Source organism: Tachypleus tridentatus, chromosome 7 (assembly GCF_004210375.1).
Source record: "Tachypleus tridentatus isolate NWPU-2018 chromosome 7, ASM421037v1, whole genome shotgun sequence".
NCBI lineage: Eukaryota > Metazoa > Arthropoda > Merostomata > Xiphosura > Limulidae > Tachypleus > Tachypleus tridentatus.
The window spans coordinates 144,071,428-144,085,735 of NC_134831.1; the positions used below are offsets into that span (position 1 = coordinate 144,071,428).

General features: G+C 34.4%; 1 protein-coding gene across 1 annotated transcript; it reads right to left on the bottom strand.

Annotated features, from left to right (window-relative positions):
* Positions 1–2,611: 2,611 nt before the first annotated feature.
* LOC143256803 (uncharacterized) lies at positions 2,612–3,737 on the bottom strand. Its single transcript, XM_076514493.1, has one exon. The coding sequence runs from the start codon at positions 3,632–3,634 to the stop codon at positions 3,173–3,175; it is 462 nt and encodes a 153-aa protein (XP_076370608.1). The 5' UTR covers positions 3,635–3,737; the 3' UTR covers positions 2,612–3,172.
* Positions 3,738–14,308: the final 10,571 nt, after the last annotated feature.

Consider the following 14,308-nt stretch of genomic DNA (forward strand, 5'->3'; position numbering starts at 1 on the left):
GAAAAAAAATTTTGAAAGTGATAAATTAAATTAGATATGCAAATTAATTTTAAAAAGTTTATTAGATAGTAAATGCAATTTCACTAGAGGAATGTCTTGCTTTACTAATCTTCTGACATTCTTTGAAGGGGATTACTCCTAATGTAGATGAGAATAATATGTGGATGTGGTACAGCCTTATTTTCAGAAAGAAACAGACAAGATACCACACAGAACTTTCATGGTTTCAGTTCTTCATTCAAGACTTCAGCAATGTCATACATCTTCCAACTTACTTAGCAGGTTCCTTCAAATTCAATAAAAGTCAAATCAACATGATAACCAACATTTTAAGACTGCAAAAATCTTAATTTAGAACAATTCCACAAGTTGGTGAGAAATAAAAAAAGATAAACAAACAAAGAAAAACAATTTCCTAGATATATATAATATAGTGTACAATTCATTTAAATTTAGCTTTTCAAAATCTTGAAATCAAAACAATAAGCACGAATTTGCCATGTTTGGCACGTCAGAAGTTCAATCAAACAATATTAATAGGTCTCATTCGGTAGCTGTACAAGTTTAATAAAAACATTCACAACCTAACAGTTACAAACCATTTCCACCTTAAAATAGATATCTTACCTTTCTCTTCTTTTTGTTATCGATTTCGGTCGTTGTAGACCAGAAAGGTCAGGTTTACTAAGGCCCCTTCCTACTGTCAGAACTGTGGTTATGTTTACAGGTGAATGTTTATAATGACAACACTAGGGTCGGAGTGAATCGAAACTGCTACAATCCCTGTCAGGACAATGTCTATGTAGGTATTGTATTAACAATCTTATGTTGTGCATAACGTCGCTAATGTTTGGTATTGTAAAATCTTACACTTAAAGAACAGTTCGGTATATACAAACAAATGTCACTTGTTCTGAACTAACATAAGTACATTTTACATATAATACCTTTTTTAATGTTTTTGTCTTAATCCAAAATTTGCGTGGGTTTTATGGTGTCATATTGGATAGCTTTATCAAATTTCTGACTAAAATATATGTTAGCAGACGAGAGTTACTTAGGTCTACTTCTAACATATTTGTAGTAGCGATCACGTTCGCAAAGCAGAACGTTCTTTCGCCAGTTTTTCTCTAAGTAATTGAGAATTTTGTAAGAGTTTATCAGTAAAGGTTTATTATGTTTGCATGCTTGTGCATTTCTATAATGTCCTACAGGGGACTTTAAATGCTATGGTAATTAAAGAGCTTTGCATCCATTGTAGTTTACGTGTTTGAGTGACGCGTTTATCCATGCTGACCGTGCGTATTCGATAATAGGGCACAATTTGTTTTTATAATGCTGACCAATGGGCTTCCTTTATTTTTGAGGGTTAGCATTAAACTTAAAAGTTTTGTTGAGGTTCTGGATCTGTAGAAGTATTTCATGTTTTACTTGTCTTGTGAAAGTTGGTATGCGATATTTAAATATGGTTGTAGATTTGTCGCTGCTATGCATGGAGTGAGGGGCAATTTTCCAAAGCGCAATAACATCCGCGAATTTTGATGTTAAAGTCTAGGCTTCAAACCGGGATAGTAACTTTTGTCATAGGTACCGGCACTGGTACAATAAAGAAGTTCTTTGATAACCTAACTCCCCTTAAGTTTTAATGCTGCCACACACACAAAAAAGGAATACTAGTAGTTTATATCTCTAACATTTATTTAAATTCAGCAAGGCAAAGAACATCAAAATTTCATTAATTTTCCACTGAATTTTTATGATCATTCGTATTTTCTCTTGAATGAACTTTCTTCAGAAAATCTTCATTAGTTTTTATTTTTTTCAAAGAACTCACTGCAACTTAAGTGAATATTGAGTTTACAATGCAACATTACTTTGCTGTTGATTCATTCATTAGACCTTTCTTGAAATCAAATGCTATTCATTATTGCAAATTCTCTTTCAACAAGAAAGTTCCTGGTAAATAAAAAATCTACTCCATAACTTTCCCGAGATTAGATACAGAAATACTTTGATCTTTAAAGTGATTGAAAAGTTCTACCGATTTTTTTCACAACCTATTTCTTTTGCTTTCCACTCATCACATTTTGATGGCCAGAAAGATTTGGCGAGAACAACTTCATCAAACAGATCATCAACATTGACTGCAGCATTTCCAAGAGCTTCATTATTTTTTCAGCAGCTGCTTCTACGTCAGGCCACACGAAAACATTTTATTCAAAGTATTTCCCACCACCAAAACTGTTTTCCCACAGCTCAATATAAGACATGCAACAATCATAAAAACTAGCAAATTTCTTCCTAATCAAAGTATACCCGATATCTTTGCTCTTCCTCTAGCACACTATTTTTTTTTTTTTTTTGCACCAAGGGGAATAAAGTTATTATCTCGTCTTTCTTTCAGGTTGGTTTCCAATTTATTAAGTTCTGCAACAATATCACTTGCAATTGCTTTTGTTTTCTCCATGGCTAAAATCACTTTGTCGAACAAGCCTAGTTGTCCATGAACAAACCATAGATACATTTCTCCACATTTACTCGCAAGAAATATTTTTTAAATCAATAATGGTCACTGTTCTTGTTCTTACTAACAAAAATGACTTCAGCCCTTCATAAATCTAGAGAATTCGCTCAATAGCTGGTAACAAAGACAGAAATTGTGTATTTCCATATTGGAGAACCTTATTGTATTCAATTTCTACAAACTCACAGAATTCTTTTAGGTGAGTGACATACACAGTGTAAATATAAAAATACTTGTAAATTTTTACCACCAGGCTTTCCACTTCAACAGGGAAAGCATCAGTTGCAGTTTGGAGGCAGTTACGTACAATATGAGCACCACAACAAACACTCACAATATTTCTGGAAAGTTCCTTCTTCAATCAACTATATACATTGTTTTTTTTTTCCCCCCCTTTCTCTTTACACCTCCAAAATTGTTATTGCAGCTGTCACCACAATAAGCAACATTTTTTTTTTGGTAAATCATGTTTTTGTTTTTTTTAAAGTGGACACCAAGCAATTCGTCAAAATTTCTGATGTCCCTCCAGGAACCGGCTGAAAGTCTAAAAGTTTTATTTTCACTCCTTCCTCTGGCAAAAAATATCGCACCATGACAGGTATAATTTTGGCATTTTTCGGTTTGAAGCATCTACTAAAGTGAAACGATTTATTTCTCCACTAAGTCTCTCTTCAATTCCTCTGCTGCTAAAGGAACATTCAAAATAATAGCCTCATTCTTCCTTCTGGCAGAACTAAACTTTGGTTCAAATAACTTTGCTATCAGTTTGGAATAGCAATCAGCTGTTTCAAAGATTACGTTATGGGCAGCACTGTGATAAGCAAAGGTTGCTTCTTTGGCAGCTATTAACAAGTCACTCTCTTCAGGCAGTTTTTTTTTTAAGAACACATTAATTCTTGAACTTTGAGCAGCTACTGAAAGACTAGTTGCATGTTTAGCACTTTTTAAATGATCTTTTATATCTAAGTAGCCACCATGTGAGACAGAGAACTCAAATGAACACTGCAAACATTTGACTCTGTCCTCCTTGCGACAAGGTTTTTTCAAGAAAGGATATTCTTTTTGCAATTCACTGTTAAATGTGCACTTTCTTTTACCAGCTTTGAACATTATGACTATGATTAATTTCTAAAATAAAAGAATGAAAATAATTCAGCATGTACATTATGATTAATATAATAAATACTGTAAAAATAAATCAACCATAAAGCACAAATACTTGCTCAAAGACAGCTTTGCATATGTTGGCTCGCTCGACTTGTGCAACTGCCGTTACGCTCATAACCCCAATACCAGCCAACTGATGAATAACTATACTTGTACAGGCATATATCAACTATCTGTGAATTTTGTCTGATGCAATACCTTTGAAAATTTGTATGCTATAGCACTATGACTCCCTCTAGCAATCAACTAATAAAATAAAAACTTAAAATTATTTTTTGTCAACACCAAGTAAGAACTCAATGCAGATTTTAACATTTTCCGTTTATCCTTTTTGGAGTTTATACCTTTTTCATCAAAAGCCGGAACATTCCGAGAGAATTCAGTATCAACCGGGATAAATTAGTAAACCGGACGGGACACCGGGACCATAATTCCTAATTATGTAACATCAATTTCGCGCCCTTCCTATACTGCTCCCGGGGACATATGTACCCCCTTAACCCCCTCCCCTAGCTACGCCACTGCATACATAAGGAATAAAATATGACCCTTCCCTTGGAGGACGCCTTCCTCTGTCGTACCTTTTTAATTCCACAATCAGACAAATTTAAAGTAATCACCACAAGTTGTCAGAGTGCGTCCTCTACGTGAACGAAAATCGGCTATGACTAAATAATTAACAAAATTTTACAGTACAAAAAACCAACAACAAAGAATATTATATTATTATATGTTTAATTCACTCTGACTTTTCAATTTTCATATTTTAAATTTAATTTTAGAGAACTTTTAACAGCATCAGTAATTAACATAAAAATTCTTATCGCAGTCAATTTGGCTAAATGAAGTTGTTGAAAACAGTATTGTTTGTTTGTTTTGTTTTTTTGAATTTCGCACAAAGCTACTCGAGAACTATCTGTGCTAGCCGTCCCTAATTTAGCAGTGTTAGACTAGAGGGAAGGCAGCTAGTCATCACCACCCACCGCCAACTATTGGGCTACTCTTTTACCAACGAATAGTGGGATTGACCGTAACATTATAACGCCCCCACGGCTGGGAGGGCGAGCATGTTTGGCGCGACGCGGGCACGAACCCGCGACCCTCGGATTACGAGTCTCACGCCTTACGCGCTTGGCCATGCGAAAACAGTATTGCATTTTCAAACTTTAATATTTTGGTGAATTATGGTTAATCTTAGGATAAGTAATTTTTATTGTTGGTTTAATGAATGGATTTAAATTTAACATTCTTTTCCTAAGTTGGTCTAATCTTGTGAAATGAGCTTGAAACTACCCTCAAAATATCAATAATGGGGTGAAGACACAATTTCTAAGGTAATGCAGTTTAATCAGTAGAAATTTCAAATACCATAACTGGTTTAGCACCCCTCAAGTCGCACAATGGTATGTTTTCGGATTTATAACGCTAAAACTCGGGTTTCGGTACTCGTGGTGAACAGAGCACAACAGCCAATGTGTAGCTTTGTGCTTCATTACAAACAAATCAACATGACTGGTTTATAGTGCAGGTCCTTTGCTAAGAGTGCTTGTGCGAGCCGTGAACCCCCAAATTACAATTTGGGGTACACAAGCTCATTCTCCTGGCTATTTAAAAATCATGATATCAGTTTTAAAAAACCGTATGATATTTCAAAAATCACTAAGAAAAGTCAACAAAACTTCACTGGTTCAACACACAAGTGAAAGAAGCTGGAGCCAGGCACTGTTATAGTTATATCATCAGTTTTCTTTTCCAGCTCTAGTAGCTAATCTTCCTGACAGCAATATAGTACTAAATGTACAATTAATTTACATTTCTATACTATATTTAGAATGTTTTTTATTTAATTGCGCTAGTAGTTTATTTAGGCAATTAGTAAAAATCAGAGGTAGCTTTTAAAATATTTTTTAAGAAGAGCCCAACCTCGACCCAGGAGACAGTTTAAAAAATTGCTGAAAGTAATTGTGCTGCTACGCGGAGAATCCATAAGTACACAAAAGATGCATTTCGTTTGTCTGAAGACATTTTAAAAGCTACTTCCGGCTACCTCTGACTTTTACCCACACCTGTTTATTTATACTCAGAAGATATTGTAATATTTAGTTAACATTACTGAAATATTTTCAAAGAGGATATTTATTTCATAAATTATGATAGTTTTGTATTTCCAAAAAATGAGAAAAAATTAAATAATTCAAAATACCATTAAATCTTAGAATCTAAATATCAGTATTGATAAATAATTATACCAAAAAATAGTCTCCAAAAAACATTTATTCCTTTTTCGGTGGCTAAGCATTACTTCGGTGGCTCATGCTATTAAAAACCGGATTTTGATACTTGTGGTGAGCACAGCATGATAGTTCCTTGTGTAGCTTTATGCATAGCAACAAACAAGCATAAAACAAACAGATATAGAGATATGTTTTAAATCCAAAACAACATCATGGACCATTAGTGATGACTTTTAGCGTCATACGTCTAGAGACTAATCGCTGAGCTACTGGGAGCAGATACAAAGATTCACGATCTGGCATGGCGGGCGCTTAACTAGAAATTGGCAGATCGTAGGTTCGAATCCCCATCCTCCCAAAAAATACTCCCCCTTTCAGCCATAGTGTGTTGTGATGTTATGGTCAATCCCATTATTTATTGATAAAATAGTAGATTAAGAGTTGGCAGTGGGTGATGATGACTACTTGCCTTCGCTCTAGCCTATCGCTGCAGATAGTCCTCAAGTAGCTTTGAGTGAAATTCCCTACAATCAATCAATCAACAGAGCTTCATTTAAAAAAAGTAAAACATATTAAAGTTATCAAGCAACATAGTTAATGGAGAGTATTTTGAAATTCCTAAAATGTTATGGTATACTTCCCAAATTAAGTTTTTGTTTAAGCTTTAAAAGTTCATCAAGACTATTTTATTAAATATTTAGGAGCCTCGTATTTATGAACAAGTTTTCATGCACTGTATTTAGCATCTTTGCCTTGTAAGCACTAGATATAGCAGTTGTACTGTGGTTGATATATTACATAATGCTTTCCTTCGTTTTAATTCATGGGTTCTAAGTATTGGCTCCAATGACACATTTGTGTGTGTGCAGACTTGTAATGCTAGAAATTGGGATTTCATGCCCGTGGTGAGCAGAGCACAAATACTCCATTGTGTAGCTTTGTGCTTAATTACGAACAAATCTTAAAATATTATCTCACAAACGTGAATTATGACCTATAAGTTGTTAAAAATTGTCCTATCGTTGGATCCAAGTTGCTTCCATGCTGCTGACACGTGTCATAATCAAACCCAATTTCCACACTGGGACACCATTTCATTCACCATGTGATAATACTACTTCTTCTGTCGTTAAGTGGCCTTCCCTAGATGTTCTTGGTCAAATGTCGTGCATGTTGACCATCATAGGCCTCATCCACTGAAGGACAATGAGGGGATATTTTCTTTAGACAGGCCCGTATATCACTTAAAACAAGTAGTAGGTTTTTGCCCAAACAATAGCGCGTTTGGTGAACAAGCTATAAATCTGCGTTTTCTTCATGACGAAAAACCCACTTGAAATAAAAATGTATCTCAGAACGGCTGGTATGGGTATTAACACTGTTATTGATAAGCAGAGAACAATGTTTCGACCATGCTAGATCATTTTCAGGTTAACAAAGAGAGAGTTTGCAACTAATTATTGTCAAACGCGTCTTAGGGGTGAGAGTATAAACGGGGTGGGATTGTAGGGACGTGGCAGATGAATGTTAGGTTATTAATTAGTACAGGTATAATGGTGTTCTTTTATATTGGTTTAATTTTGGTTTTAGTTGTTGTACAAGTAGGGCTTCTTTAATTTTACGTTATTATTTCTTTCCCTACTTAGTATCTGGGCGTTTTCTATGGTTATATTGTGTTTATTTGATTTGCAGTGTTCAAAAAGGTGAAGGTGTATTTCGTGTTCTTTGAATCTTGTTTCAATTTTTCTGCTTGTTTCTCCAATATAGAAGTCGTGGCAAATGTTGCATTGTATTTTATAATTTATGTTGGTGTTGTTAGGGTAGTTTTTACATAATGTAAACTTTAGTTTTGTACAGTTAAGACAAAAAGTGTTCCTACACCTGCGTCCCGAGTGGTTTTTTTGCTCATAACTTAAAATGTATCACGATTAGGCTAATAGAATCATAATATATTATAAATATTATATTAACACACATCTACATAAATTTTTATGTAAATTAAACGGCAAATAAACTGTTTATAAACAAATAACCAAAAATAGGAAGAGCAGAAGTGTTCATACAGTTCACAACGTTTGTAAAAACTGATGTTCTCGTAAAGCATCAGTTTTAAACTACATTCCAGAACTAAACACTGGATTCATAATTATTGGAATTTAGCTACCAAAAAATGTACTTCCGGCAATTTAGCACCGTCTTCGTCATTATCTGCTTGGTCATCATGGCAAACAGGAAACAACTGTCCAATGATTTAAAAAAAAAACCGAATTATTGTACAATACAAGTCTCGTGTGTCTCTTTCCGGTGTTGCTACAAAACTTAATGTGCCGAAATCTACTGTTCAAAGCATAATTGCCAAGTTTAAGCTTACAGGATCATCTACTAACCTCCCTTGTTCCGGACGCCCCACCAAAATTCCAGAGAGAACCAAGAGAAAGGTTCTCAGAGAAGTTAGTAGCAACTCTCGTTTAACACGTAATGACATACAAAAACTGGTAAGGGAAACTGGGGTTGAAGTAAGCACCACTACAATTACGAACATGTTACGCTCTTCTGGGTTCAAAGCATGCCGTCCTCGTAGAACTCCATATTTAAAGCCTGTTCATTTAGAAGCACAATTGAGGTATGCAAGAAAGCATGTAGATAAACCCTTTACCTATTGGAAGAGTATTCTTTGGTCAGACGAGACTAAAATCGAGTTTTTGGGCCACAATGATGTTCGCTATATTTTCCGTAAGAAGGGGGAACGAAATCTTCCAAAAAACACCGTCCCTACAATTAAACACGGAGGTGGCTCGATCATGCTATGGGATTCCTTCAGCTCTTCTGGTGTAGGCAGCCTTCACCGCGTCAACGGAATCATGAAAAAAGAAGATTACGTTGATATATTAGGCACTTATATCAAGAATGATGCTCGGAACTTGAGGCTTGGGCGTCGTTGGATCTTCCAGCACGTTGTGTTTTGTTATAAGTTTTTCCAAATCTTGGGCATTTTTTTTTACTGATGTCTGAAACATATGGTATGCAGCAGTGTAAGGTTTTTTATTTGTTGTATCTTGGGATTTATTATTGTTTGTTTGTTGTTGGTCTAGATGTGTGCGTATAATTTTTCCCACGGCTTTTGAAGGAAAGTTGTTGATGTTGATAAAGTGTTGCTTTCTTTTGTTGATTTTATCACTAGTTTTATTCACAGTTCGTGGCTGTGTTTATTTTTCTTAACATGTTGAGTTTTTGTTTTGTTTCATGTGCTAAACCACAGGGAATGTATAATCCAGTATGAGTGATTTTTCTGAGGATTTCTGTTTTCAGAAATGTCAGTGCGGGTGTGGATAATACCTTGGTGCCCTCCATTCGTTTGTCGAATAAATTGCCATAGGGCTTTGAGGACAACTAGATGCATCATAACTCTAAAAGCAAGGTCTTATAGCTATTGGCAGTATTATAGCACATCTTCTTACGCTTGTAATTGACCATAAAAATGTCACTGGCTACGGATATGGAGAGGAGTACCCACAGTAGATCAGGAGCTTTTCAGAGCATAAAATGTTAATTTTGGCACGATTAAAATTTCCTACTTCATCGTTTCCCTTTATTACAGCGAAAGTGGTTATCATTTCAACTCTCACATTTAAGTATCATGACATTCTGTAAATGAAAATCGTCTCACCATGTGGCTAGATAGTCCATCCATATTTGTGTGTCACAGGTCCAGACGAGATATTATGACAAAGCCATATACTCGCATTATTGTAATTTAATATGCTACAAACCCCCTTTTTAAAGTGTATTAACCACTTCATCAAAGCATGGTCCACTTGGATAGTAAATCTCCTACATTACAAGTAATGATAACAGTGTGTCACGAAAATGGTAGAAATAGTTTTAATATAAAAAAAGGTCCCATGCTGGTAAAGAACATAAAAAAAAACATATATTTGCACATATATTACAGTTCCTTACTTTCTTTTATATAAGGTGCAGCCAAAAGCCAGCGTGAAATTAAATATGTTTATGTGAATGTAGAATCAAGTGCAAAATATTAAGGTAATATGAATTATGAACAAATACAATTATTTATGGTTTAGTTTCATAATTTGGTTTTCTACTTTTTGAATTTGGATACAATCTTTATGATAAATTATGCCAATACCTGATATTGGTTATTTAAACAACGAAGAAAGATATTTAGTTCGTCTAAAGTCGACTGTTAGAACATTGTAACTGTTATTTTAATATTTTCTATTCTATGAACATGAAATTAAAATCTGTTTATTCCATACTGAAAGAAATTTTATTCTTGAATGCCGATTTTATATTTGACTGTGTACAAAAATTATAAGTATATATAATGTTGTTTACATTGGTCTTGAAAAGAAAGAGATCTTGGCCGGCGTTCAAAACATGCTGTTCCTCGACATTATTTCACTTTCAGCATCATGTTAACTTGCATATCATAAAAATGATACACAAAGATATGATGATATTTTTATATCATACTTCATCCTATATAAGTAGAGCAACAACTGCTGTTTTGAACATTACCAATCTTATTTCAATAAATAGGAAAACATTAAAATTTTAATGAAAGTTAGAGATCGTTGATTATTCATAAATGTGCTATAAGAAGAGCACAAAACAAAATAAATGCCGCAATAAAATTCACAAACAAGTATAGTGATACTAATTAGTTGATTTTAAAATCAATATCCAATCTCTGTTTTGGTTGGCAATTTCACACTGCTTCAATTTATCTGTAGTTTGGTTGACATTGTGATCAGTGTAGTTGAATGAAGCCATTCATCGCTTTGTAATGCCATCTTTCGGCTTGGAAAGATATTTAAGTATATTTATGATATTTTTACCATTTATTTGTTCTCGAATTTCGCGCAAAGCTACACGAGGGTTATCTGCGCTTTTTACCATTTATAAAGGTTTGGCATGGCCGGATGGTTAAAGCACTCGACTCATAATTTGCGGGTTTGAATCCCCATCGCAGAAAACTTGCTCGCCCTTTCAGTCGTAGGGGTATTATAATATGACTGTCAATCCTACTATTCGTTGGTAAAAGAGCAGCCCAAGAGTTGGCACTGGTTGGTGACGACTAGCTGCCTTCCCTCTAGTCTTACACTGCTAAATTAGGGACGGCTAGCGCAGATAGTCCTCTTGTAGCTTTGCGAGAAATTCAAAACAAACCAAACTATTTAACTAAATAATTTATGAAAAGCACATGGTTTAGGTAATAGAAAAGAAAAATAATATAAATTAATTAGTTCATATAATAAAATGCAAGAGCTCTTCACAAATCGAATGGCACCAGTTGTTCATAACGTTAAAGTAACAAAAAAAATATCTAAATGAAGAGAATGTATTGGAATGTAAAGTTACAATATTAAAAATCGGGTTTAGATACTTGCACATCACAGATAGCTCATTGTGCAGCTTTGTGCTTAACAACGAACAATCATAATTAAAATATTCATGAATTAATTGCATTTATACTGACATGACATGATAATCTCATTTTAGATATTTTGATGTCTTGTCAGTTGGAGATAAGGAATTCAATGCCAATATTACACTCATGTGGGTGAACGATTTTCTTCAGAGTGAACATTAATCTACATGTGATTTATATGTATTTATGTGTACTGAAACAAACGCACGTACTCATATAAAACATTAATACAATTAAAATGTTCCCATAGACTGTTAACTAAAGATATTAATTACGGGGGTCACTGTTTTCAAAATTTCACGCACCTTTGAACTTTCTCTTATTAGTGAGTAGATTTGCGAACGGTCCAGCACGGCCAGGTGGTTAGATCGCTTGACTCACAATATGAGTACCGCGAGTTCGAATCCCCATCATACAAAACATGCTCGCCCTTTCAGCCGTGGGGGCATTATTTGGTTACAATCAACTCCACTGTCCGTTGGTAAAAAGAGTTAAAGGTGGGTGGTGAAGATTAGCTTCCTTCCGTCTAGTCTTATACTGCGAAATTAAGGAGGACTAGCGCAGATAGCCCTCGAGTGGCTTTACGCGAAATTCAAAATAAACTATTTTTCAACTTAGCTCTTTCCAGTACATTGTGTAATAATGTTAAGAAATCAAATAAGCAAGTGAACAAAAATTTTTTATTTGTATTTATGGCGATCTTGCCGCCCCTAATTTTGAACTATTGACTAAAATGAAGACAGCTAGCCACCTACGGGAGAACTAAACCATGTTCTAAATTTCAAAAAAAAAAAAAAAAAAAGATTTTATTAAAAAATAATGTTCTCTCCTTCATTCCGAAAACATACAAAAATAAACTGTTTCCAGATAAATCGTTTTAACTAACTACAATCAATTACATTTGTCGTGTGTGTGTGTCTCAGGGGAGAAGTGTTACTGTTTTGTTTCAGCTTAATAAATTTTGGGTTCACTAATGGCTAATGGTGAACAAATAAACCTAATATTATATACACGTTGGCAATTTGTTAATGCAAGAAGCGACATCTCCATAACGGAGCGTGACATATACGAAGATGACATTAATAACACTTTACTGAACCTAAATATAAACCCAGTGCTGCTAATTTTAAAGGTCAAGGTAAATAAAAGTAGAAAAAACAGTCATATAATACTCAGCCCAAGTTAATTTGGAATGGACAAGAGGGTGGTAAAGAATAGAATATTAAATCTACAGTTGATATACTGGACATTTGGACCTTAATAAATGCTTGCGACAAAGCCCCAAATGTAAGAATATTAGTTAAAATGACGATCTAGAGAAGTTCCAAATAGTAACATTCAAAAGAAACAATGTCGGATTCGTCTCTAAAATATAAAAACTTAATGAATGTTTTAGATTTTATTTTAGGTGTGGTTAGCAAAAGTTGTTCATCAAACCAACGAAGGGAAACGGAAACGTGGTAAAAACATTAAAAAATACTACAAACGTGAGAAACAGTTTGGGACTTTGGTTAGTGAACCATAGGCCTCCTAGTTTAATGATATCTGTATTTAGATGTAATATTTGGAATTTTCATAAGAGAACACTTAGGTATTCAGATTTATCAGACTGAGATATTATGATGCATAATAATAAAACCAGTAACTTTTGCATCATGTTTATTGCATTTAGGAACTTGTCACAGAAGAAAACATCAGAAACAATGGGAATAAGATGACAATTGAAGAGAAAATGAAATCCGTTTAACTCTGGAAAATTGACGAGAAACTACAGCAGGAAAAATTGGCTCAAAGAGAAATAATCCATCCTCTTTAATAAACCATTCTAATATCTAACATTGTTCATCAGTGAGTTTGCAAAGGAAGTAAATAAGTGACAACGAAATATTTTGCCTGATAGACAACAAGAGCAATAATCTTAAGTACATACAGCATGAAGCTATGATACACAAATATATTCTTATTACTAACTGGACTAAGTTTTTGGCTGGAAAAGGTCAAGTAACACCAAGAATTACAAATCTAAGGCAAAGAGCAGACATATTTAGGAGTTAAGTAAAAATAAAAAAAGGTACTTATGGACAGCCCAGGAAGCGATTTTGATGTGTACACTGTGTTTGGGAGTCTGACTACTACCATGAATAAAAACATTTAATTCTGTGTATATTTTACGAAAGCTCAGTTTAAATACCTTGTTGTACTCATTTACAGCGAACTCCAACCATCGTGGTCAACAAGAGAAAAGGTGATAAAAGAGCGAAGATCAAACCGGCGAATTCCAAGAGGGACTTGTTTTAAATTTCGCGCAAAGCTATTCAAGAGTAATCTGTGTTAGCCATCCTTAATTTAGCAATAATAGGCTAGAGGAAAGGAAACTTGTCAACACCACCCAATGCCAACTCTTGCCAACGAATAATGATATTTGTTGTCACATTTCACGCCCCCACGGATAAAATGACAAGTATGCTAGGTGATGGGGATTCGATTCCGCGACCAACAGAGGATGCGAGTAGAACGCACTAACCGCCAAGTTCCAACATAGAACATGAGGATAATAACCCATACTATACAAAGGAACAGAACCTCTGAACGTCCACAAATGTTTTCCTTCTTCTAATCACTTAGTAAGCCCAAGATATATTTTTTGTGACCTGTTATTTTTTTCAACAACCTTGAAAAACTAAAAGATAAATTGTTTTATGCAGTCTCAACTGGATGCTCTAGGTATATCCATGTTTTTTAACTGTCAAATTAAATTTCGTTTTTACAAAATAAACATATCTTAAACAATTTAGTAAATCGTTTTTATCGAGTGAGCTCAAAGATTATTGCTGTGTACAGATAAATTCACACAACAGGATAACTGTTTGTATTATTTCAGTGCTTGATTTATGCCTATATGTTTCACACATTTTTAATCAGATTATT